General features: G+C 43.0%; 2 protein-coding genes across 3 annotated transcripts; both read right to left on the reverse strand.

Annotated features, from left to right (window-relative positions):
* Positions 1–3,910: 3,910 nt before the first annotated feature.
* LOC112244840 (acidic mammalian chitinase-like) lies at positions 3,911–24,865 on the reverse strand. 2 transcript variants are annotated; one of them, XM_042299218.1, is made up of 12 exons: positions 24,826–24,865; positions 24,377–24,406; positions 24,027–24,228; positions 23,598–23,654; positions 23,346–23,511; positions 23,005–23,129; positions 22,757–22,880; positions 22,429–22,614; positions 22,090–22,212; positions 21,627–21,765; positions 21,390–21,464; positions 3,911–4,274 (listed from the first exon to the last, which is right to left on the reverse strand). In XM_042299218.1, exons 1-12 carry the CDS (start codon positions 24,863–24,865, stop codon positions 4,087–4,089), a joined length of 1,455 nt encoding a protein of 484 aa, XP_042155152.1. In that variant the 3' UTR covers positions 3,911–4,086. The 2 variants fall into 2 exon arrangements, with proteins under 2 accessions (XP_042155152.1, XP_042155151.1); XM_042299217.1 differs by lacking the exon at positions 3,911–4,274 and having other exon boundaries at positions 21,031–21,464.
* LOC112244796 (acidic mammalian chitinase-like) lies at positions 4,204–7,827 on the reverse strand. Its single transcript, XM_042299224.1, has 11 exons — positions 7,739–7,827; positions 7,285–7,314; positions 6,935–7,136; positions 6,498–6,554; positions 6,248–6,413; positions 5,906–6,030; positions 5,627–5,750; positions 5,299–5,484; positions 4,960–5,082; positions 4,497–4,635; positions 4,204–4,334 (listed from the first exon to the last, which is right to left on the reverse strand). Exons 1-11 carry the CDS (start codon positions 7,776–7,778, stop codon positions 4,300–4,302), a joined length of 1,227 nt encoding a protein of 408 aa, XP_042155158.1. The 5' UTR covers positions 7,779–7,827; the 3' UTR covers positions 4,204–4,299.
* Positions 24,866–26,434: the final 1,569 nt, after the last annotated feature.

The raw sequence follows: 26,434 nt of genomic DNA on the forward strand, positions 1-26,434 counted from the left end.
GGATGGAATGGATACAGTATACAGCCAGGTCAGTAGCTACAGAAGAATGTTATGGCTGCGCTACTGCTAAACCTCGCTTGACCACTATCCCTTTTCCACTTAATGGAATGAATTCACCTAAGGGAATGACCTGTATGTTGAGATTGTTTATGAAGACGGGAATGCCAGATAATGACAGCTGCATTGATTTGCACTATTTATATCCGCAGGCACCCCTTTAAATCAAGGCTTCCTCCCTTTTCAGTATCCAGAGGAGATTATTACTGTTTCGCCCGGTACAGTACTCATGGAAAATATGTGGGAGAAGTTAGTACTTGTAATAGAACAGAGAATGTTACCACTAATAAGACCATGTCGGATTTGAGAGGTTGGTTAAACTGAAGATTTCAGTAAAGTAAGGTGGGCCAGGGCTGACATCTGGTGGTTGTGTGGGGGAACAATTCTATGGCCAGTCTTACCCACAGATTGGGTGGGGTCATGTGCGTTAGTGCATTTGGGGATGCCTTTCACACTCATTCAACACCAGGACATGAAGTTATCTAAACGGGAAAAGAGAAGCACTCCATCTGGGTCATTTGATGACAAAGTATATATTGATAACATTGGGGTTCCACGGGGAGTGCCAGATGAGTTCAAAGCAAGGAATCAGATCTTGGCTGGCCTTGAATCAAGCATTTTGGTGGTGCACTCTCAATAAAAATGTGGAGTGGATCAATTATATCTATTATAATCAGCAACGTTTTATTAATTATACTAGAGATGCTGTTAAAGGATTGGCAGAACAAACTGAGGCAACTAGTCTGATGGCTTGGCAGAATCGCATTAGATATGTTTGTTGGCTGAAAAGGGAGGAGTTTGTGTGCTTTTCGGGAACTTGTGTTGCACTTATATCCCAAATAATACAGCACCGGGTGGCTCAGTGACAAAAGCCTTAGCTGGTTTGACCACCCTGGCTAATGAAATGGCAGTAAACTCTGGGGTGGATACTACTTTGACTACTTGGTTTGATGATATTTTTGGAAAATGGAAAAATGTTATGATAACGGGGTTGTGGGCTACATTTACTTGTCTGATTGTTTTGGTTTTGTGCAGTTGTTGTCTAATACCCTGTGTACGAGGCCTTGTTTCCAGAACTCTGGAGAAAATGATGACTCAGCAGATGGTGAGATATGGGCAGATTCCAAGTTCTGACCCGTGGGATGTGGAATGTGGATCTACTGAACAAGGGGGTGAATCCGGATCTTTCATCATTGGGGAATTTATGTTTGATGAGACTATTTTTGAGATGAAGGGGAATTAGATTGTACTTTGTTTCAAGGATTAGACTGTTTTTTGAATGAAGATTGTAACGAAAATCCTGATAAGAAGAGTTATAATTCTGATGTAGGTTTAAAAACAGTTGGTGTTAAGGTTAGATTTGATTAATGATGGGTGAAGAGTCTGATAAACATTTATAATAATGTTGGTTATGTGTCTATTCATATGATAATCTGATAAACATTTATAATAATGTTGGTTATAAGTCTATTCATATGATAATCTGATAAACCTTTATAATAAGGTTAATTATAAGTCTATTCGTATGATAAATCTGATAAACCTTTATAATAAGGTTAGTTATAAGTTTATTCATATTTTTATTTTTAATGTTTGATAAAACTAGATGTAGATTTGAATGTATAATATTTAATCAAAGGGAGGATTTGTTGGAGGAAATTATAGTTGAAATGATTAATTATGTATACATTTAAATTAGAACCATTAATTTTTAATACTATTATGTTGTGGTATGAAATGTATGGGTTTTTGGTTAAACTAGGACTGAAAATGTAGGTAAAACGAATGAATTGTCTGTACCTTGCGGGTTTAAGGGAGAAGGAGGGTATATCTCTTTAGACAGATAAGAATGTTCTTTGATGTTCCATTAGTGGAGAAGAGTATATCTTTTAGACAGATTGGAATGTTTGCTTTATGAGGGGAGTAGGAGACAATCTCCAGACCTGAAAACACTGCGCTATTGTGTGGATCGGAGAAAGTGTGAGAACTGATGACGTCATTTTTATCTTCTCTTTAAAATGTAATGTTCTTTGTATTTTGGGCCAGTACTCATTAAGAATAAATGCTGAACTTGTTTTTAAGACTGGTCTCTCGCTATTTCATGCAAACGATAATCCTACAAATTATTATGAAATAGATAGTGTGAATTTGGTTTTGGCTACAAAACATATAGGAATTTAGAATTCCTCTAACAGTTACCCACACAGAGTCAACCTACCGTGCCCACACAGAACACTCCTACAAAGATTACCTACACAGGATTTCAAAACCTGTCTATATGTACAGAGAAACCCATAATGTAATCAAAATATTACCTAGTGGTCCCAAAACAAAACACTCACACAGAGTAACCCAGGGCATACCTGGCTAGCACATTTAAAATAATTGGAATTCACCACTTCTGAGGCTCACTTAGTATTAAGAGAATTTTGTTCTCATGTTCATTAAACAATCTACTACAAGCCCAAGGTCTCTCCCCTCCCTGGGTGGGGACAGAATGTCCTGTAAGGAACACAGTATTCCAGCCTGTCTAACGATAGCTCCATTTTGTTTCTCACTTACACCCTGCTTACATACTAAAAAGGAACAGAAAGTCCTTGTTCTAATTCTTGACTAAAACTACACACATTAGATTTAGTTTTATGATTCTAAATAAGTTTCATACAATCATACAGTGACAGGGTAGTATTCTGTTAGTTATGGTTCTTCGTTAAATGTATACATCATTTAGTCATTATTCATAAAGAATCCCATTACACTTAGACACTTTCAGAACGAGGTCCTTCTTCCAATAGGGCTTCACCAAGTACCATGCTCCACACAGAATCCACAGTCACCCTGGCCCCTCACCCCTGTAGACCACACCAATCCCCAGTGTGATAAATTCAGTGTCAGGATGGCTCTAGGTCACCCGCAACCGACCAATGATAGGTGTCTTTGAGTCGACTAACTCTCAGATCATCCTACACTGACTCGGCCCTGCTTACGCCTCCAAGGTGCCCCCCTCACACAGGAATACATACTCGGAGCCTACGTAACAGAGGCTTTTCTAAAAACTCGACTTCAAGTGTGGTTTGCTCACCTCTTTCTTTAAAAAAAACAAAGTTTGAGATGTGGTATCCACTCCTATCCGCCACAGGAGTCGCTGGTGCGCGATGAAACAAGGACATCCCTACCGACCAAGCGCTCTCTAACCCGGATGACGCTAGGCCAATTGTGCGTCGCCCCACGGACCTCCCGGTCGCAGCCGGTTTTGACAGAGCCTGGGCGCAAACCCAGGGACACTGATAGCACAGCTGGAACTGCAGTACAGCGCCCTTAACCACTGCGCCACAAGGGAGGTGTATGTGTGTATTTTATACCAAGGTGTGAACATTAGAATTTACAATTATGAATGCTTAGTTTCACTTTGAACCTTGGTCTTGTCTGTTTTACAATTTTGAAAATCACAGATTTCCCATTAAGTTGAAGTACTTTTCTATTTACTGTTGTCTATATGTTGTTTATGTCAGTGCCTTAACTTTAAATGTCATGGTAATGATGAGTCAGTCTAAGCTCTGTGTGATTTTATACCGTGTCTGTAAGCCTGGTAAAGTTTGACTGCAACAAAGGACTTTTACTGCGATTCTCTGTGGTGGAATGAATTGTATGAAACTAAACTGACAAGGGAATAAGTGAGGGAATCAGTTGAGAAGGCAAGGAGCAGAATTGCTAATCTTGTTCAGATAATGACTAGCTATGTGGGATGCAAGGTGATTTGTAGATTACTGATTTTTTGTCGTCAAAGTGCAATGAAGTTTAATAACTAAAACCCACACAGTGTGGATGAAGTAAAGTGACAGAGACAGCAGGATGAATTTATATGGTGGATGTTTATTGGAGTGGATTTTAAATGTTAATTAAGTGGAGCTGATGTTAGAATGGGCCATGACAACAGTGGACCTAACAACCACAAAACCTTTAGACCCAGCTCCTTCATGACATACGAGAGGGGGAAGGAAACATTAATAGGGGGGAACCATGGTTTTTTTAGGCCCAGTTGCAGCACTTGCAGCTGATGTCGAACACCAGACCGGCAGCACAGTGCTGGTCGTAGGTCTTGCCCTGGCTACAATTGTAGAAGCTGTTCTTATTGGTGGGGTCAGGGTACATGCCGTCAGCCTTGCCGGCGCAGAAGCCAGATCCCCCACTGCTACTGCCACTGCTGCCCCCTTGACCTCCAGGCTGGTTGCTGGGCAGGTATCACTGGGGCAATGGGGCCGTACGGGTGGCACAACCTGGGAGATATGGAGGAAATAGGAGGTGGGGGAATATAGAAGAGAAAGGGGGTTGAAATCTTTTCAACTACTATTTGAACCCAGGTCTGGTTGAGATAGTGAGAGAGGGTTGTTGTTGAACGTTTGTGTGTACAAGCAGGCTTGTGTGTGTCTGTCTCTCACCAGCTCCGGTTCCCAGTCCAGACTTGAGGGTGTTGATCAGTGGATATCTGCCCTGTCCACAGAAGGTTCCAGAGAAGTCATCCAGATCCAGACTCCACACCATGGCTCCTCCGAAGCCAGTCTTCTTCAGCCACTCGATCTGTAGGGGAGAAACAGAAGGGAGAGGAGGGTTTACTTAACGGGGTGAAATTGGATAAATATGTATAGGTCATAGAACTTCATCATTTGCCCTATGTTGCTCAGTTGGTAGGGAATGGATTTTGCAATGACAGGATGGTGGATTTGATTCTGGCTGGGGTCACCCGTAACAAAATGTATGCACTAACTACACTAAATCATGAAGAAAAAAGCTACTGTTTAATTCCATATATTACTGGGCTTATTGTAACAGAGTAGGATGCTACGCCATTACCCCCTAGTTATATCTTTCCTCCAACAGACAAACACCCCCACAAACACAGACCTTGTCCTGGTAACTCTTGACGTTGTCATATCCAACCCAGATGTTCTGCTGGGTGTAGGCGTAGGGCACCATCTGGGCAGAGTCCCAGGCCTGGGTAGCTCCCTGCTTCAGTAAGGTGCAGATCTAATGGCACACACACACACAATTACGTTAGGGTTGCAAGTTGCATGATTCAGGAAGCTGCAGATGTAATCACTCAAAAACATACACTGGGTTTGCATCCAAAATGACACCCTGTTCCCCAGGACACTACCTTTGACAAGAGCACACAAGTAGTGAATTGTGTAGGGATTGGAAGAGGGTGATATTTCAGACCTATCTTAATCCTGTGTCAATTACTTCATAATAGGCCAGGAAGCCAGACTGTCTGGTGAATGGTCCGGCCGGGCCAGGGCCAGTGGCGGGAGCGCCCACTCCAGTGTTAGAGCCACTGGCCAGCTGGAAGGTGTGGCCGTAGGTGGGGAATCCAACCAGGAGCTTCTCAGCGGGAGCACCACTGCTCTTCCAGTACTTCATAGCATAGTCCTGAGAACACACACAGTATGTGGTAGTGAGAATTTTTAAGAAATGTGCTACTCCCTCTCAGCTCAAAACTAAATAGGCAGGAAGAGATAGGTGAGCAGAGGAAGAGAGAGAGGAAGAGATGGGTACAGAGAGAGAGACTCACCACATCGGAGTAGATGTCATCTCCCTGATCAGCTGGTCCTCTGTACAGAGGGCTGTTTTCTCCAGTGTTGTGTTCCCAAGATCCATGAAAGTCATAGCTCATCACATGCAGGTAGTCCAACACGCTGAGAGGGAGAGAGAGAGAGGGAGAGAAAGAGGAAGAGAGAGAGAAAGAGTTTCCAATATGCCAAGAAGTATTTGATAGATCATGCATGTTTTAATGTACACATTTTGTCCTAAGAACTAATATATGAATGAGACCCAGTGTGTATGTACTGACGATCCAATCTCGGCGATCTGGTATCCGGTGTCGATGGTTCCCTTTCCGGCAGCCACAGCTGCAGTCAGCATCAGACGAGGACGGTTGGTGTTCTTTCCTTCAGCCTCAAAGGCAGCCATCAGCTCCTAGAGGGAGACAGTGCACAGAGGGATGTGTGTGTTAATTTGGGAGTTCAGGTGTTCATTCCTGTCTGTGTGTTCATTTGTGTATGCATGAGCTATTTTGTGTGTATATGTGTCTGTATGTGTGATTGTTAATCTGCGTGTGTGTGTGTTTATTCACTGTTAGTTCATTCATGTGTGTGTGTGTGTGTGTGTATGTGTATTGGTGTTTGAGTCTAACCTGCAGCAAGGTGGTGAATCTGGCCTTGTCTGCGGGTGGGGAGCCTCTGGTTCCGGGATACTCCCAGTCAATGTCCAGGCCGTCAAACTGGTACTGTCTCAGGAACTTGATAACGCTACTGATGAACGTCTGGCGGTTGGCTGCACTGGACACCATTGCTGTGAACCTGGATACACACACACAGCTCAGACACAGGGTGTGTGTGTAAATGTGTGTGTGCACTTGCATGTTTATATGCATCTCCACTTACGGCTGAGTGCCAAAATTCCATCCTCCAATGGCCAGCAGAGTCTTCAGGTTGCTGTTCCTGTTACCAAATACAAGACTTAGGGTTATTCCTGGCTTAGGCGTGCATGTGTGCACCACGGGAGGCTGCTGAGGGGAAGAAAGCTCATAAAAATATCTGGGATGGTGGAAATGGAATGGCATCAAACACATAGAAACAATGTGTTTCACATATTTGATACCATTCCACTAATTCTGCTCCAGCCCTTACCACGAGCCCGTCCTCCACACTTAAGGTGCCACAAACCTCCTGTGGTGTGTGCATGCCTGAATGAGAAAGTGTTTGCCTGCATTTGTCTATGTGTGTGCGTGCCTGCATGCATGCATGCGTATGTGCATGTGTGCATGCCTGCTTGAGTGTGTGTTTGTGTGTGTGTGTGTTTGTGTGTGTCTCTCTCTCACTGGTTCTTGAGAGCCTGGAACTGTCCGTAGAGTTTCTCATCGTCCCATTCATAGGTCTTGATCTCGTTGTTGGCCATGCCGGCAAAGGCATAGATCAGATGGTCACAGAGACAGGGGTCCACGTTGGTGGGGAAATACTTGCCTGCTCCTGGCCGGTACTGGCCCCAGTTAGTGAAATAACAGGATAGGATGTAGGAGGATCCTATGGAAGGGTAGTAGTAATGTTAGAGTTTGGAGTTTGGCGGATTTAGAGTCAGGGTTGGCATGTTCTGTAAATCGAGTTATTGTTCTCCGTTTGGCTACTTACCTAGATGCTGGCTACATGTCAATGAAATTAACTTTAAACGTACCTAGCTGTGCATGCAGCAGGAGAGCCAGTCCTAGAGAGAGAGAAAGGGAGAATAGTGTGAGAGAAAGCCAGAGAAATAAAGAAGGGAGGAAGAGAAAGGCAGAGGTTTTGTGTCATATTAAACTTTTTTTAAAGTCAACATAATTCAGAACTGTAATGATAATGATATAAAGTGCAGTTCTTCCCCTCTGACATGAATATAGGTGGGTCATGGTGCTGTCAACCTCAGTCCTTAGAAACAGAATTTGACCACATTAGCATAGACAAAATGTATAACTAGAGGACATTCGTCAGTGGCCAATTTTCTCCACAGGGAGCCAAAGCCTTAGCATAGAGCTAAGAGGCATCTCTGAATGTTGCTAATTGTCATTACAATGAAAATGTAAATAACATGTTTGAAATAAAGAGCAATAGTACAGTTATAAGCTAAATAAGCCAAAATAAATTCCACTTACCAACGCAGATGAGTAGTTTGCCCATGGTTGCTCTGTACATTGCTCCATGGGCTGCTGAACCCTTTTATACTCTCAACGACCACTCCTATCTCACTCATAACTCTAGGACTTTCCCATTCTGCAGCAAACCTCAATCAGCCTCAGTCACTTGTTTGAACAAGGGTTTCCACTGCCTTAACAAAAACACTGATAAGCATATGTCTTTGTTTTAAGACATGATAAGCTGACGATAAAAAAAGCAGGTCTGTTTTTGGTGAAATTGACAACCATAAAGATGGGTCCATTAGCCACCCCTTAGCCTCTTCAGTATATCCTCTACGACTAGCCCCTACGACTAGCCCCTGCACCCTAGTTAGCACCTTTATCCCACCACCAAACCCCCTATATAATTGTGGAGATTGCCCTTGGAATGGGATGGATGTACAGAATATGGTGACCATTCTACCAACTCAAGCTCAAGGTTGAGATGTCCCCATAATTAATTGATCTATCTTATGTTTCAGTTCTTCTAGCAGTGAGTTGAAGGTTGGGGGGAAGTGCCTAGGGGATAGGACTAAAAGGTGTGACTTGAGGGTAAGGGGGAAGGGGTCTATTTAAAATTAGGCATCAGGCTTAACACCTAGCTTCAAGTAGTTTAGTCACAAAAATCAGAAAAGCAATCCAATTAATTGTTCACCTTTGATGATCTTCGGATGTTTTCACTCACGAGACTCCCAGTTACACAATAAATGTTCCTTTTGTTCCATAAAGATTATTTTTATATCCAAAATACCCCATTTGTTTGGCGCGTTGTTCAGAAATCCACAGGAAAGAGCGGTCATGACAACGCTGACAAATTCCAAATAGTTTCCGTAATGTCCACAGAAACAAAGCTGGGACCGAGAGACTGAAAAACAGCTTCTATCTCAAGGCCATCAGACTGTTAAACAGCCACCACTAACATTGAGTGGCTGCTGCCAACACACTGACACTGACACTGACTCAACTCCAGCCACTTTAATAATGGGAATTGATGGGAAATGATGTAAATATATCACTAGCCACTTTAAACAATGCAACCTTATATAATGTTACTTACCCTACATTATTCATCTCATATGCATACGTATATACTGTACTCTATATCATCGACTGCATCCTTATGTAATACATGTATCACTAGCCACTTTAACTATGCCACTTTGTTTACATACTCATCTCATATGTATATACTGTACTCGATACCATCTACTGTATCTTGCCTATGCTGCTCTGTACCATCACTCATTCATATATCCTTATGTACATATTCTTTATCCCCTTACACTGTGTATAAGACAGTAGTTTTGGAATTGTTAGTTAGATTACTTGTTGGTTATTACTGCATTGTCGGAACTAGAAGCACAAGCATTTCGCTACACTCGCATTAACATCTGCTAACCATGTGTATGTGACAAATAAAATTTGATTTGATTTGATTTGATTTAGAAACATGTCAAACGTTTTTTATAATAAATCCTCTGGTTGTTTTTAAAATATATAATCGATAATATATCAAGCAAAACTGTATTTTTCAGTAGGAGAGGGAAAGGCAATGGCTGCCCAAACTCTGTTGCGCGAGCAAAACTCATGCGAACACCTGACGCAATGTTATCTTTCTGGCTCATTTTTCAAAATAAAAGCCTGAAACTATGTCTGAAGACTGTTGACACCTTGAGGAAGCGATAGGGAAAGGAATCTGGTTGATATCCCTTTAAATGGAGCAAAGGCAGGCTATGGAACATGGAGTTTTCAAAATAGAAGCCACTTCCTGGTTTGATTTTCCTCAGGGTTTCGCCTGCAATATCAGTTCTGTTATACTCACAGACAATATTTTGACAGTTTTGGAACCTTTAGAGTGTTTTCTATCCAATACTAATAATAATATGCATATTTTAGCAACTGAGACTGAGGAGCTGGCCGTTTACTCTGGGCACCTTTTCATCCAAGCTACTCAATACTGCCCATGCAGCCATAAGAAGTTAACCAATTCAATTAAAATACTCTGTCTGCTACTAAGAATTTGTAAGGTTCTTCTTAAAATGAAACAGACAGAGGCGCAGCTACAACTGTCAGGAATGTTTATTTAGAGAGCTCTCCCCATCATTTCCGGTACATTGGTCTATATACCTCACATTTCGTCATAAATGTCCCTCCTCCTCTCAGATACAATGGCAACATAGTTCACAAGTCTTCTCCTACTCAAAAATAGTCTGCCACCTGTTAAACAATCTACTACAAGCCCAAGGTCTCTCCCCTCCCTGGGTGGGGACAGAATGTCCTGTAAGGAACACAGTATTCCTGCCTGTCTGATGATAGCTCCATTTTGTTTCTCACTTACACCCTGCTTACATACTAAAAAAGGAACAGAAACTCCTTGTTCTAATTCTTGACTAAAACTACACCCATTGGATTTAGTTTTATGATTCTAAGTAAGTTTCATACAATCATACAGTGACAGGGTAGTATTCTGTTAGTTATGGTTCTTCGTTGAAGTGTCTAAGTGTTATGGGATATAATTTAGTCATTATTCATAAAAAAAATCCCATAACACTTAGACACTTTCAGAACGAGGTCCTTCTTCCAATAGGGCATCACCAAGTACCGTGCTCCACACAGAATCCACAGTCACCCTGGCCCCTCACCCCTGCAGACAACACCAATCCCCACTGTGATCAATTCAGTGTCAGGATGGCTCTAGGTCACCAGCAACCAACCAATGATAGGTGTCTGAGTCGACTAACTCTCAGATCATCCTCCACTGACTCGGCCCTGCTTATGCCTCCAAGGTGCCCCCCTCACACAGGAACACACACTCGGAGCCTACGTAACAGAGGCTTTTCTAAAAACTCAACTTCAAGTGTGGTTTGCTCACCTCTTTCTTTAAAAAAAAACTACGTTTGAGATGTGGTATCCACTCGGCTCGCTGTCTCTCAGATCAAAGGTGGGTCCATCTGCTTCGTTCCCAAAGTGTGGTTTCCCTGAGATCTCAAGTTTGAGGGATCCCTCGTGCACGATTTGCCCAGATCATCGGGAGCAGTCACCAAGTGAAGATTCGGGTCCCATCTGGGTCGTCAATTGTGGTGGTTAATTTCTGTCTTATCAAATGAGGAGAGACAAACATAACACACGAGTCAGAGTTATACTTAAACTACATCTTTAATAATAAGAGCTTTGCGATAGCAATGACTTTCAACGATTCACCATTTTCTAATGATCCGTTGAGTGATAAAACAAAAGTACAAAGATCTTTTATAGCCAAGATACACCCGTCTCAAACTACATGACGAACAACAGATACATAGAATGGTCACAAGGTTAAGATTTGTATGAAAGATATCTATAATACATAGCAGACAGCAACTGCTGTGTCAAGAGTTTTCATTGTATAGACCAGTGTCTGGTCATCCTACTCCAAACTGGAACCATCTCACCCTGGTACAAAAAAAACATTACCTTATGTTCTCTGGAATGCTCTTTAGGTTTTATCACCCAAAGACATCTTAAATCTCCTCTGTCAGTGTTATCTCATAGAGGTCCATTCTCAGTAGAACACACACAAAATAGTTAACAGAATACTCTATTCTGTCAAATAAAACAACCATTATAATGCAATACAAGCATTATAACATAATCTTGCAATTTCCATGACAAGTTACGCTGAGTACATGATTTTATCAGTTTTGCCTCTCTGAACGCTAAATTCCCCCGCCCTCCCTTCGGCAAATCCAACCACGACACCATCTTCCTCCAACTGTCTTATAGGCAGAAACTCAAACATGATGTACCAGTGACTAGAATCATTCAACGCTGGTCTGAACAATCGGAATCCACGCTTCAAGATTGTTTTGATCACACGGACTGGGATATGTTCCGATGTCATGCTTCCAGAAAAACGTAGCACTTTCATTGCCCGCTTTGAGGATAATACAGTGTCACTGTTGCGGCCTGTTAACAAGAACTACACCCCCCCCCCTCTCCTTCTCCGTATCCGTCGAGAATAAAACATTTAAACGTGTTAACCCTCGCAAGGCTCATGGCCTTGATGGCATCCCTAGCCATGTCCTCAGAGAATACGCAGACCAGCTGGCTGGTGTGTTTAAGGACATATTCAATCGCTCCCTATCCCAGTCTGCTGTCCCCACATGCTTCAAGATGGCCACCATTGTTCTTGTACCCAAGAAGGCAAAGTAATTGACCTAAATGACTACTGCACCGTAGCACTCACCTCTTTTATCATGAAGTGCTTTGAGAGACTAGTCAAGGATCATATCATCTCCACCTTGCCGGCCACCTGTTAGGAATTTTATGAATAATGACTAAACAATATCCCCATTTTAAATAGAACTGTTTATTATATCTGATTAACAATATGAATTCATAAGTGAGGGACTGTGGAGCATGAAACAGGGGCTAATTAAATTAAATAAATACCATTCCAGCCAGGTTGGAGAAGACTGGAATTGTGGGTTTTTAAGTAAGCAGAAAGGGTCGTTAAACTATGGTTGAACCGACTCAACTTAGCTCTGGGATGTTTAGATATTCCGTTTGTGTTTTCTTAGGTTTTCCATTAGCTGGATCTGTCTGCTGAATGGTGATGGATGAAAACTTCAGAAGGTTTATCTCGAATGAACTTTTGAACTGTTGGGAGAAAGAATATTTTATAACCTATGACGTCATATTTTGTATATAAACTGTTGTTCGTGGTTACATGGCAGCTCGCTCCGAGAATAAATACTATTATCTATTTTTGATAAGACTGGTCTCTGTCAATTTTATGCAAATAAGAATCTTACAGATTCTCATAAAATAGACAAAGTTAATTCAATTAAAGAAAACATATTGCAACTGTGAAATTACATTAACACCACCCTAGCCCCACTTCAGTTTGCATACATCCCGTACAGGTCCACAGACTATGCAATCGCAATCACACTGCACACTGCCCCATCCAATCTGGACAAGAGGAATACTTATGTAAGAATGCTGTTCATTGACTACAGCTCAGCATTCATAACCATAGTACTCTCCAAGGTCATCATCAAGCTGGAGGCCCTGGGCCTCAACCCCGCCTTGTGCAATTGGGTCTTAGACTTTATGACGGGCCGCCTCCAGGTGGTGAAGGTAAGAAACAACATCTCTACTTCGCTGACCCTCAACTCAAGGGTGCGTGCTCAGCCCAATCCTGTACTCCCTGTTCTTCCATGACTGCATGGCTATGCACGCCTCCAACTCAATCATCAGTTTGCAGACACACAACAGTAGTGGGCTTGATTACCAAGAATGACGAGACAGCCTACAAGGAGGAGGTGAGGGTACTCAAAGTGTGGTGTCAGGAAAACAACCTCTACCTCAATGTTAACGAGCCAAAGAAGAAAATCAGCAGAGGGAGCACCCCCCTATCCACATCGAAGGGACAACAGTGGAGAAGGTGGAAAGTTTTAAGTTCCTCGGCATACACATCACAGACAGACTGAAATGGTCCACCCACACAGACATTGTGGTGAAGAAGGCGGAACTACGCCTTTTCCAATACTGTGACGACCCTCCCACCCTGTCTGCCGTATTCTCTCTTTGTTTCCTTATTAGGATGCCAGTGGGCGGAGTTGGGAGGGTCGTCAGCTACATGGGAAACACCTGGGCCCGGTGTCTCCCAGGATAAATACGCCACTTCCCCATGCATGGAGGAGACTCTCTCCATGCAGACACCTTTATGGATTTTGTTGTGTTTCTTGGTGGTTTTTGAGTTGTTTGCGTTAGCATCTTTTCAACACCCTGCATTATCACATTCATGCATGCAAAACACTCACTTACACTCACTTGCCATTGTATATTTTCCTTAGTTGCTTTAGTTAATAAATATATATTTTGTTACGCCTTATCTCCATGTTGTCTCCCTTTTGTTTAGGGCTTTGAGCTGGTTCGTGACAAGTGGGGGCTCATCTGGGATCTTTGAACTATTGGTTTGGGAGACCGTGGAGGTATGTGTTTGGTTTGCGTTTGATAGGCCCAGTATTGGTTGCCTTTGTTGTTTGGGTTGTGTGCTGCGTTGGAGAGAGTATAATGGTTAGTTTCCAGGCCCTGCCTAGCCTGGAAACGTTTGTTCTACTTTCCGTTGGGACGTCAGTCTGAGGTGACTAATCGGCTGTGTACCTCGGTGGGAGATTTGGGTAGGGTAGTGGAACTTGCTACCCGGAGCTATAGCCTTTTTCCCCTGATAGGCTTAGCGACATGTTTCATTTTTTGGAATATGTTGGGCATGGTTAATGTTTGTTATTTTTGTGTGGTGTGTCTGTGGACTGAGCAGTTGTCTCGGGGGCACATCCGTGGCTTGGTGGAATTTGCCAGCATGCTGGGGAGTTCTATTTCCTTGCCAGCGGGCTACCTTGCATAAATTCCCCCCCGCAAATCCGCACGAAGACTAGGGTTGAGTTATTGTAGGTTTTGGGGAAGCTCCATATCTCATCTCTCTTCTGTGGTGCTCAGGGTGATTGTCAATTCTCGGGTTGTGGTCTGGTGTGCTCAGCAGAGGGGAAGAGTGAGAATTTTTTTTTTGTGACTATGGCGTCTTATGTAGATGAGTTCATTCGCTTTCCATCAGAGGAATTGTTAGATTTAGGTACTAAAGAACAGCTGTTGAAGATCGCTGAACACTACAAGGTTGAAATTAGTGATAAACGTTTAAAGAATTCTATTAAGTTGATATTGAAGGCCAATCTGATGGAGAGTGGTATTCTTGAAGTTACCACTGGGGCAGCCTCTGCTGAGGACTTGTCGTCTCCCCATAACGTTACAATGGCCATTCCATCAGTTAGTCCTAGTAGCCTTTTTGAACAGCAGAAATAACTGCTTCTGTTACAGCTAGAGCATGATCGGCAACATGAACGTAAGAAAAGAGGGAATGATCGGCAGCATGAACGTAAGAAAAGAGAGCATGATCGGCAGCATGAACGTAAGAAAAGAGCAGATCATGATCGGCAGCATGAACGAACGAAGAAAAGAGCATCGGCATAAGAAAAGAGAGCATGATCGGCAGCATGAACGTAAGAAAAGAGAGCATGATCGGCAAAACGAGAAAAGCATGATCGGCAGCATGAACGATTGTGAGAAGCTAGAGCATGAACGTAAGAAAAGAGAGCATGAAAAGAGAAGCATGATCGGCAGCATGAACGTAAGAAAAGAGAGAGCATGATCGATCGCAGCATGATCGTGTAAAGTTTGAAAAGGAATTGGCATTTAAACAAGATATGGAGCGTGCTAAAAAAGGAATTGGCATTTAAACAAGAGTTGCAACAAGAACGTATAGAGTTGGTTAGTGAAGGAAAGATCTCAGGGGAGAGTTTGTTCTGGGAAGGTGACCCAGATTTACCTAGGTGTAGTTCCTCTTTTGGTCGTGCCCCAGAGACATTTGATATTGTTGGGAACTTACGGTTATTGCCTCAGTTTAATGAAAAGGACCCTGAGACATTCTTATTGATCCAGACTATTAACCTTTCATTACGGAAGGTTTTGTGTCGATGTTAGGAAGTAAAGACCTAGTGCCAGTGAAGATCCTGAGAGACACAGGTGCCTCTGAATCATTTGTGTTGGAGTCTGTGTTACCCTTTTCTGCTGAGACTGATTTGGGGAATAGTGTTCTAATTAGGGGAATAGGTTTGAACACTCTGTCAGTTCCATTGCATAAACTGATGTTGGATTGTGGACTGGTGAAGTTGTTGTGGGGGTGCGTCCTTCGTTGCCTATTGAGGGTATCGACGTTATCCTTGGGAATAACTTGGCTGGTGAGCGTGTATGGCCTGTCGTGTTTCCATCTCTAGTGGTTTCCACCAAGCCGTCATTTGTTGGGATTCCTGATGAGTGTACAGAGTTTCCCAGAGGTGTTCTCTGCGTGTGCAGTGACACGTTCTATGGGCCGTGGCGAACTGGTCACTGCGCCGACGAATGATAATAATACAAACATGTATGTCACTGTTTTCCCTGTTCCGTTATCTGTAACCCGCTCAGATCTAATCAATGCGCAACGGGATGACTCCACGTTAGAAGAGTTGCGTGACCAAATTGTGCCTGTAGGACAGTTGGGAGATGTCGCCCATGGCTATTTTCTCCAAGAGGATGTCCTGATGAGAAAGTGGGTGTCTCATGATAGTTGTTTTTTGGGGGAGGCAATTAGTCAGGTTGTTGTACCAGTTAAGCTTCGTGAGTTGGTGTTGGAAACTTCTCACAGCGATGTTGCTGGACATATGGGGGTGAGGAAAACCTGCACTCGCATATTAAGACATTTCTTTTGGCCTAGATTAAAGAGGGATGTTCCTGATTTTATCAAAACTTGTCACACCTGTCAATTAACTGGTAAGCCTAATCAAGCTATTAAGCCGGTACCCTTGTTTCCTATTCCTGTACTCAGCCAACCTTTTGAGTATCTGATTATTGACTGTGTGGGTCCTCTGCCTCGTTCTAAAAAGGGTAGCAGTTACCTGTTCACTGTGATGTGTCAGACCACTAGGTTTCCTGCTGCCTATCCTCTCCGATCTATCACGACTAAGTCTGTTAAACGCTTTGACTCAGTTTCTCTCATTGTTTGGAATCCCTAAGGTCATTCAGAGTGATCAAGGATCTAATTTCACCTCTAATCTGTTTAGTCAGGTTCTGTAACAGCTCCATATTAAACACAATTTGTCTAGCGCCTATCACGCGCAAAGTCAAGGAGCACTGGAACGTTTCCATCAAACACTTCAGTCTTTGTTGAGAGCTTATTGTACTGAGATGGATAAGGATTGAGAGGAGGGGTTGCCTTGGTTACTGTTAGCCGCTAGGGAGGTTTAACAGGAGAGCACGGGTTTCAGTCCAAATGACCTTGTGTTTGGACATAGGGTGCGTGGACTTTTATCTGTTCTCCAGGATGACGGAAGTCTCCCGAGCCTCCTCAGTCCCTGTTATCGTATGTGTGTGATTTCCGGTGACGCCTGTACGCCGCCGGTGAAATGGCTAAGGAGAAGTTATCATCAAGTTATCTCACTGATCATCCCTAAAGCCAACACCTCATTTGGCCGCCTTTCGTTCCAGTACTCTGCTGCCTGTGACTGGAACGAATTGCAAAAATCGCTGAAGTTGGAGACTTTTATCTCCCTCACCAACTTCAAACATCAGCTATCTGAGCAGCTAACCGATCGCTGCTGCTGTACATAGTCTATTGGTAAATAGCCCACCCATTTTCACCTACCTCATCCCCATACTGTTTTTATTTATTTACTTGCTCTTTTGCACACCAATATCTCTACCTGTACATGACCATCTGATCATTTATCACTCCAGTGTTAATCTGCAAAATTGTAATTATTCGCCTACCTCCTCATGCCTTTTGCACACATTGTATATAGACTCCCCCCTTTGTTTTCTACTGTGTTATTGACTTGTTAATTGTTTATTCCATGTGTAACTCTGTGTTGTCTGCTCACACTGCTATGCTTTATCTTGGCCAGGTCGCAGTTGCAAATGAGAACTTGTTCTCAACTGGCCTACCTGGTTAAATAAAGGTGAAATTAAAAAAAAAAAAATCATCTTCACAGGAGAGGATGAAGGGCATATTTGATCACCGAACTGAGCCTCGTCACTTTAGTCCGGGTGACCAGGTTCTTGCTCTGCTGCCAATTGTTAGTACTCCTTTTCAAGCCAAGTTTCAAGGTCCATATACAGTGGTGCGCCAGTACACAGAGCAAAATTAGCTAGTTGCCACTCCAGAACGGAGGAAAGCACACCAGCTGTGTAATGTAAATCTGTTAAAACCCTATTATGCACGTTCTTCTGAGACTGAACAGTGGAAGTCCACAGAGGACGGTAAAACCTGTTCTTTTGGCTGATACCGTTGTTTCCTTGGGTTCTTGTCGTGCTAGATCTGTGCATGAGGAGAAGATGTTCCTGGTCCTGACTATAGAAAAATTCAGAAACACTGGATATTTTAGACAGTCTTCTCACTCACCTACCTGTTGATGGGCGGAAAGAGATGGTTGGTCTGATTCAGAGATTTCCAGGTTTGTTTTCTGATACACCTACACGTACAACCTTAATAGAACATGATATTGACATTGGAGATGCTGACCCCATTCGTCAGCGGTTCTATAGAGTTTCTTCAGAGAAACTACGTTGTCTGGATGTTGAGGTCAAGTACATGCTGGAGAGTAAGATAGCAGAGCCTTCTTTCTCCAGTTGGGCTTCTCCCTGTATCTTGGTCAGTAAACCGGATGGAACAAACCGATTTTGTACGGACTACCGTAAGGTAAACAGTGTCACAAAGCCAGATTCTTTTCCTCTTCCTCGGATGGAGGACTGTGTTGATCAAGTCGGTGCAGCTAAGTTTGTGAGCAAATTTGACCTGTTAAAAGGCTATTGGCAGGTGGATGCTAGTCATGTGGGGGCAGGTGCAGTTTTGCTGCAAGCAGATGTGTCTGGGGTTGAGAGGCCTGTTAGTTTCTTTTCTATGTTTAACGATTATCAGTTGAACTACTCGGTTATTGAAAAGGAAGCGCTAGCACTCATTTGGGCCCCACAACACTTCGAAGTGTATGTCGGGTCGGGGGGTAGTACCTATTGTGGTCTACACCGACCATAACCCCCTCACTTTTTTGAGGTCCATGATGTGTCCAAACCAGAGGATAATGCGATGGTGTTTATTTTTACAATCATTCCATCTCGATGTGCGGCACATCCGGGGGACTGAAAACGTGAATGCTGATGCGCTCTCTCGTGCGCCCTGTTCCTAAATGTTTACGTGACTGACCATTGTTCGTATTGTCATGTTCTCTCTGTCCTGTCTGCTCCCTCCTGGTTTTTTCTCCTTTCCTCTTATATGTTGCTTCCTGTGCGAAGGTTGCTGTAAGTGAACACGTAATCCCTCATCAATTTGGGACGCAGAAGCTGTCAAGTTGGGACGCAGAGGGCTGTGTCGTTGTTCTGGGGCCCTTGTTGGTCCCCGGTTTTATGGGCGGGAATGTGACGACCCTCTCACTCTGTCTGCCGTATTCTCTCTTTGTTTCCTTATTAGGATGCCGGTGGGCGGAGTTGGGAGGGTCGTCAGCTACATGGGAAACACCTGGGCCCGGTGTCTCCCAGGATTAATACACCACTTCCCCATGCATGGAGGAGACTCTCTCCATGCAGACAACTTTATGGATTTTGTTGTGTTTCTTGGTGGTTTTTGAGTGGTTTGCTTTAGCATCTTTTCGACACCCTGCATTATCACATTCATGCATGCAAAACACTCACTTACACTACTGATTACTGATTACACACACCATTGTATATTTTCCTTAGTTGCTTTAGTTAATAAATATATCTTTTGTTACGGCTTATCTCCCTTTTGTTACAGGCTTTGAGACAGTTCGTGACAATACCTTGTAGAATCCATGCCCAGAGAATGTTCTGAAGGCAAAGGGGGGTCAGACCCAGTCCTAGATGGGTGTACCTAATAAACTGGGTGTATTTGTTTGGATAGTGAAGCTAATGTTTAATTGTGTTCTAAACACCAGCATTTTGGATTTGAGATCAAATGTTTTATGAGGCAAACAGTGCAAAATGTAACCTTTTATTTGGGGGTATGATCATACATATCTTTTTTAGAAATGAAAGACCTTTGTTTCAAGTCCCCCAATTTCAAGATGTCATAAGTGTTTGGACAAATTAACTTGTATTGAATTTAGTGAAAAGTTTTGTAGTCATTGCATGCTAGAAATATGGGACCAAATACATCAAGTTTGTGACTCTCAACAGGTAAAATAAGAGGTGCTTATATCTGTCCTGTTTCACTGTATGTACAACCTGTACGAGAGTGAAATGGAAATGTGTTTCTTGCATATCCCAACTACCCCTGAGAGTGGGGTCGTTGCCAAGGATAAGCCATTGTTGATGGGTATCCTGGAACAATTAGGATTAAGTGCCTTGCTCAAGGGCAGATCGACTAAATTTCCACATTGTCAGCTCATAGATTTGAACTAGCAACTTTTCGGTTACTGGCCCAACACTCTAACCGCTCTAAATGCTAGGCTACTTGCCAACCTCTAAAACCTTGCTTGATGCATTTGCAGTTTGTTTTGGTTGTGTTTCGGGAATGTTGTGCCCAATATAAATGAATGGTAAATAATGTACTGTGTCATTTTGGAGTCACTTCTATTCTAAATAAATTAACACTTCTACATTAATTAATGTGGATGCTACCATGATTACAGATAATCATGAATGAATTGTACATAATGATGAGTGAGAAGTTACAGATGCACAAAGGTCATGCCCCCAAAACGTGCTAACCTCTCACTCTTACCAATGTCAGGGGAGGGGGGTCAAATTTTGATGGGGTAATAAATATGTATGCCTCTGTAACTCCCTCACTCATCATTATTCACGATTCATTCATGATTTCCGTAAATATCATAGCATCCATATTAATATAAAAGTGTTCAGAAGCATACAATGTAATTTAAATTAAAAGTGGCTCCAAAATGACAGATTATTTAAATATGAATTTCTATTGGGCACAACATTATCCGAAGCTCAACCAAAACAAACTGCAAATGCAGCCTACAAGTTTGTAGAGTCACTAACTTGAAGTAGTCATTGCATGCTTGGAATTTGTGACCAAATACTAAACTTTTGACTACTTTAATACACATGTGAATTTGTCCAAATACTAGACACATTCAAATGGGTAGACTAGATACATACAGTGCTTTCATTTCTAAACGGTAAAACAGATATGTATGAAAATACCCTCAAATAATAAGTGACATTGTGTACTGTCGCCTCATTTAAAACATTTGATCTCAAATTGAGTACAGAGCCAAATTAAAAGTTTTAGCTTCAATGTACAAATAAAAATGCAGGAGAGTGTATGTGTGTATTTTATACCAAGGTGAGAATATTAGAATTTACAATTATGAATGCTTCGTTTCACTTTGAACTTTGGTCTTGTCTGTTTTACAATTTTGAAAATCACAGATTTCCCATTAAGTTGAAGTACTTTTCTATTTACTGTTGTCTATATGTTTATGTCAGTGCCTTAACTTTAAATGTCATGGTAATGATGAGTCAGTCTAAGCTCTGTGTGATTTTATATCGTGTCTGTAAGCCTGGTAAAGTTTGACTGCAACAAAGGACTTTTACTGCGATTCTCTGTGGTGGAATGAATTGTATGAAACTAAACTGATTTTTTGCAGTCAAAGTACAATGAAGTTTAATAACTTAAACCCACACAGTGTGGATGAAGTAAAGTGACAGAGACAGCAGGATGAATTTATATGGTGGATGTTTATTGGAGTGGATTTTAAATGTTAAGTGTAGCTGATGTTCGAATGGGCCATGACAACAGTGGACCTAACAACCACAAAACCTTTAGACCCAGCTCCTTCATGACATACGAGAGGGGGAAGGAAACATTAATAGGGGGGAACCGTGTTTTTTTAGGCCCAGTTGCAGCACTTGCAGCTAATGTCGAACACCAGACCGGCAGCACAGTGCTGGTCGTAGGTCTTGCCCTGGCTACAATTGTAGAAGCTGTTCTTATTGGTGGGGTCAGGGTACATGCCGTCAGCCTTGCCGGCGCAGAAGCCAGATCCCCCACTGCTACTGCCACTGCTGCCCCCTTGACCTCCGGGCTGTTGGGGGTTGAGTGGTTGCTGGGCAGGTGTCACTGGGGCAATGGGGCCCGTACGGGCGGCACAACCTGGGAGATATGGAGGAAATAGGAGGTGGGGGAATATAGAAGAGAAAGGGGGTTGAAATCTTTTCAAGTACTATTTGAACCCAGGTCTGGTTGAGATAGTGAGAGAGGGTTGTTGTTGAACGTTTGTGTGTACAAGCAGGCTTGTGTGTGTCTGTCACTCACCGGCTCCGGTTCCCAGTCCAGACTTGAGGGTGTTGATCAGTGGATATCTGCCCTGTCCACAGAAGGTTCCAGAGAAGTCATCCAGATCCAGACTCCACACCATGGCTCCTCCGAAGCCAGTGTTCTTCAGCCACTCGATCTGTAGGGGAGAAACAGAAGGGAGAGGAGGGTTTACTTAACGGGGTGAAATTGGATAAATATGTATAGGTCATAGAACTTCATCATTTGCCCTATGTTGCTCAGTTGGTAGGGAATGGATTTTGCATTGACAGGATGGTGGATTCGATTCTGGCTGGGGTCACCCGTAACAAAATGTATGCACTCACTACTGTAAATCAGGAAGAAAAAAGCTACTGTTTAATTCCATATATTACTGGGCTTATTGTAACAGAGTAGGATGCTATGCCATTACCCCCTAGTTATATCTTTCCTCTAATAGACAAACACCCCCACAAACACAGACCTTGTCCTGGTAACTCTTGACGTTGTCATATCCAACCCAGATGTTCTGCTGGGTGTAGGCGTAGGGCACCATCTGGGCAGAGTCCCAGGCCTGGGTAGCTCCCTGCTTCAGTAAGGTGCAGATCTAATGACACACACACACACAATTACGTTAGTGTTGCAAGTTGCATGATTCAGGAAGCTGCAGATGTAATCACTCAAAAACAGACACGGGGTTTGTGTCCAAAATGACACCCTGTTCCCCAGGACACTTCCTTTGACAAGAGCACACAAGTAGTGCATTGTGTAGGGATTGGAAGAGGGTGATATTTCAGACCTATCTTAATCCTGTGTCAATTACCTCGTAGTAGGCAAGGAAGCCAGACTGTCTGGTGAATGGTCCGGCCGGGCCGGGGCCAGTGGCGGGAGCGCCCACTCCAGTGTTAGAGCCACTGGCCAGCTGGAAGGTGTGGCCGTAGGTGGGGAATCCAACCAGGAGCTTCTCAGCGGGGGCACCACTGCTCTTCCAGTACTTCATAGCATAGTCCTGAGAACACACACAGTATGTGGTAGTGAGAATTTTTAAGAAATGTGCTACTCCCTCTCAGCTCAAAACTAAATAGGCAGGAAGAGATAGGTGAGCAGAGGAAGAGAGAGAGGAAGAGATGGGTACAGAGAGAGAGACTCACCACATCGAAGTAGATGTAATCTCCCTGATCAGCTGGTCCTCTGTACAGAGGGCTGTTTTCTCCAGTGTTGTGTTCCCAAGATCCATGAAAGTCATAGGTCATCACATGCAGGTAGTCCAACACGCTGAGAGGGAGAGAGAAAGAGTTTCCAATATGCCAAGAAGTATTTGATAGATCATGCATGTTTTAATGTACACATTTTTCCTAAGAACTAATATATGAATGAGACCCAGTGTGTATGTACTGACGATCCAATCTCGGCGATCTGGTATCCGGTGTCGATGGTTCCCTTTCCGGCAGCCACAGCTGCAGTCAGCATCAGACGAGGAAGGTTGGTGTTCTTTCCTTCAGCCTCAAAGGCAGCCATCAGCTCCTAGAGGGAGACAGTGCACAGAGGGATGTGTGTGTTAATTTGGGAGTTCAGGTGTTCATTCCTGTCTGTGTGTTCATTTGTGTATGCATGAGCTATTTTGTGTGTGTATGTGTGTGTGTCTGTATGTGTGATTGTTAATCTGCGTGTGTGTGTGTTTATTCATGTTTGTTCATTCATGTGTGTGTGTGTGTATGTGTATGGGTGTTTGAGTCTAACCTGCAGCAAGGTGGTGAATCTGGCCTTGTCTGCGGGTGGGGAGCCTCTGGATCCGGGATACTCCCAGTCAATGTCCAGGCCGTCAAACTGGTACTGTCTCAGGAACTTGATAACGCTGCTGATGAACGTCTGGCGGTTGGCTGCACTGGACACCATTGCTGTGAACCTGGGTACACACACACACAGCTCAGACACAGGGTGTGTGTGTAAATGTGTGTGTGCACTTGCATGTTTATATGCATCTCCACTTACGGCTGAGTGCCAAAATTCCATCCTCCAATGGCCAGCAGAGTCTTCAGGTTGCTGTTCCTGTTACCAAATACAAGACTTAGGGTTATTACTGGCTTAGGCGTGCATGTGTGCACCACGGGAGGCTGCTGAGGGGAAGAAAGCTCATAAAAATATCTGGGATGGTGGAAATGGAATGGCATCAAATAGAAACAATGTGTTTCACATATTTGATACCATTCCACTAATTCTGCTCCAGCTCTTACCACGAGCCCGTCCTCCACACTTAAGGTGCCACAAACCTCCTGTGGTGTGTACATGCCTGAATGAGAAAGTGTTTGCCTGCATTTGTCTATGTGTGTGCGTGCCTGCATGCGTATGTGCATGTGTGCATGCCTGCTTGAGTGTGTGTTTGTGTGTGCGTGTTTGTGCATGTGTGTGTCTCTCTCTCACTGGTTCTTGAGAGCCTGGAACTGTCCGTAGAGTTTCTCATCGTCCCATTCATAGGTCTTGATCTCGTTGTTGGCCATGCCGGCAAAGGCATAGATCAGATGGTCACAGAGACAGGGGTCCACGTTGGTGGGGAAATACTTGCCTGCTCCTGGCCGGTACTGGCCCCAGTTAGTGAAATAACAGGATAGGATGTAGGAGGATCCTATGGAAGGGTAGTAGTAATGTTAGGGTTTGGAGTTTGGCGGTTTTAGAGTCAGGGTTGGCATGTTCTGTAAATCGAGTTATTGTTCTCTGATTGGCTACTTACCTAGATGCTGGCTACATGTAAATGAAATTAACTTTAAACGTACCTAGCTGTGCATGCAGCAGAAGAGCCAGTCCTAGAGAGAGAGAAAAGGAGAATAGTGTGAGAGAAAGCCAGAGAAATAAAGAAGGGAGGAAGAGAAAGGCAGAGGTTTTGTGTCATATTAAACTTTTTTTAAAGTCAACATAATTCAGAACTGTAATGATAATGATATAAAGTGCAGTTCTTCCCCTCAGACATGAATATAGGTGGGTCATGGTGCTGTCAACCTCAGTCCTTAGAAACAGAATTTGACCACATTAGAATAGACAAAATGCATAGCTAGAGGACATTCGTCAGTGGCCAATTTTCTCCACAGGGAGCCAAAGCCTTAGCATAGAGCATAGTCTCTGAATGTTGCTAATTGTCATTACAATGAAAATGTAAATAACATGTTTGAAATAAAGACCAATAGTACAGTTATAAGCTAAATAAGCCAAAATAAATTCCACTTACCAACGCAGATGAGTAGTTTGCCCATGGTTGCTCTGTACATTGCTCCATGGGCTGCTGAACCCTTTTATACTCTCAACGACCACTCCTATCTCACTCATATCTCTAGGACTTTCCCATTCCGCAGCAAACCTCAATCAGCCTCAGTCACTTGTTTGAACAAGGGTTTCCACTGCCTTAACAAAAAACACTGATAAACTTCATATGTCCTTGTTTTAAGACATGATAAGCTGACAATAAAAAAAGCAGGTCTGTTTTCGGTGAAATTGACAACCATAAAGATGGGTCCATTAGCCACCCCTTAGCCTTTTCAGTATATCCTCTACGACTAGCCCCTGCACCCTAGTTAGCACCTTTCTCCTACCACCAAACCCCCTATATACTTGTGGAGATTGACCTTGAAATGGGATGGATGTACAGAATCTGGTGACCATTCTACCAACTCAAGCTCAAGGTTGAGATGTCCCCATAATTAATTGATCTATCTTATGTTTCAGTTCTTCATGCAGAGAGTTGAAGGTTGGGGGGAAAGTGCCTAGGGGATAGGAATAAAAGGTGTGACTTGAGGGTAAGGGGCAAGGGGTCTATTTAAAATTAAGCATCAGGCTTGAGACAGACCTGTTTCACCTCATGGTCTGCCAAGCATGGGTTTTGTTACTTGCCGTAGCGTAATTGATAATCGTTATAATGTATCACAATGCAGCCATATAACAAGTAATTATTAAGAAATCAAGTGCACTTTTCAGTGTGTTACCATATTTGTTTGAGTTTATTGGAATCTGTTATTATTACTAATAGTTGTGATTTATCCACAATGTAAAAAAAAACTATTGTCAGCAAATAAAAATATTTTATTATTTATTACAGAGTCACAATCAGGTTAACTTTTTGAACTGGTGTTGCTGTAGCTATACCATGAATTGTTAAAAAGGAGTTAATTGCTATGATATCTACCTTATCACATTAACACTGTGTATCAGTCCTTTTAAGTACCTTGAATACAATCACTGCCAAAGTTGATATCTTGGTTGAAGGACGGCATGTGCACAGTATACTTTGACTAAGCGTTTTGCTGTCTGCAAAGTTAATGCATGCAAACTCTGCCTTCTTTGCCCAGCGCAGGAAATGAATCAGGAGCTAGTAGATGACAAAGCAATGCCGAACAGCGACAAGAAGCCTGGGAAGTCAGATTAAAACTCTGCTGCCATACCGATTACAGCTGTCTCTGATTTGTTGGCGAGGAGAATTCTTAGTAATATTTTGGTAGTAAAATTGTTATTTGATTGTCACACACCTTTCATTCCAGGGAGGAAACACGTTCCCACGGCGAGGAATCCTCTTATGGAACAGTTCCATTAAACCATGCCTCCCCTGCAGATCTGGAGGTCAACCAAGACCTTGTCTTGCAACAGTAGTGGGCCTGACTCAAGATTAGAAAGTTGCATGTTCAAATCATGATGGGGTTAAGGTTTTTATGCCCTCACACCTGGCTTAAGCTATGTAGCTTTTATTCATTTTATTGTATCATTCTTGTTTTATAGTTAGCTGTATAGTGTCTTTTTTTTTAATGGCAAGATACTGAAAAAAACAGCTTCTATCTCAAGGCTATCAG

The sequence above is a fragment of the Oncorhynchus tshawytscha genome, linkage group LG02 (genome assembly GCF_018296145.1).
Source record: "Oncorhynchus tshawytscha isolate Ot180627B linkage group LG02, Otsh_v2.0, whole genome shotgun sequence".
Taxonomy (NCBI): domain Eukaryota; kingdom Metazoa; phylum Chordata; class Actinopteri; order Salmoniformes; family Salmonidae; genus Oncorhynchus; species Oncorhynchus tshawytscha.

What these genes read in the sequence shown, in the direction of transcription:
- LOC112244796 (XM_042299224.1), bottom strand. Translation starts at nt 7,778, where the DNA reads ATGTACAGAGCAACCATGGGCAAACTACTCATCTGCGTTG. An exon ending in GATTCACCACCTTGCTGCAG is followed by an intron (nt 6,031 to 6,247) that starts GTTAGACTCAAA and finishes GTCTCCCTCTAG; the next exon opens with GAGCTGATGGCTGCCTTTGA. An exon ending in CAGATCGCCGAGATTGGATC is followed by an intron (nt 5,751 to 5,905) that starts GTCAGTACATAC and finishes TCTCCCTCTCAG; the next exon opens with CGTGTTGGACTACCTGCATG.
- LOC112244840 (XM_042299218.1), bottom strand. Translation starts at nt 24,865, where the DNA reads ATGTACAGAGCAACCATGGGCAAACTACTCATCTGCGTTG. An exon ending in CAAACTACTCATCTGCGTTG is followed by an intron (nt 24,407 to 24,825) that starts GTAAGTGGAATT and finishes CTCTCTCTCTAG; the next exon opens with GACTGGCTCTTCTGCTGCAT. An exon ending in GATTCACCACCTTGCTGCAG is followed by an intron (nt 23,130 to 23,345) that starts GTTAGACTCAAA and finishes GTCTCCCTCTAG; the next exon opens with GAGCTGATGGCTGCCTTTGA.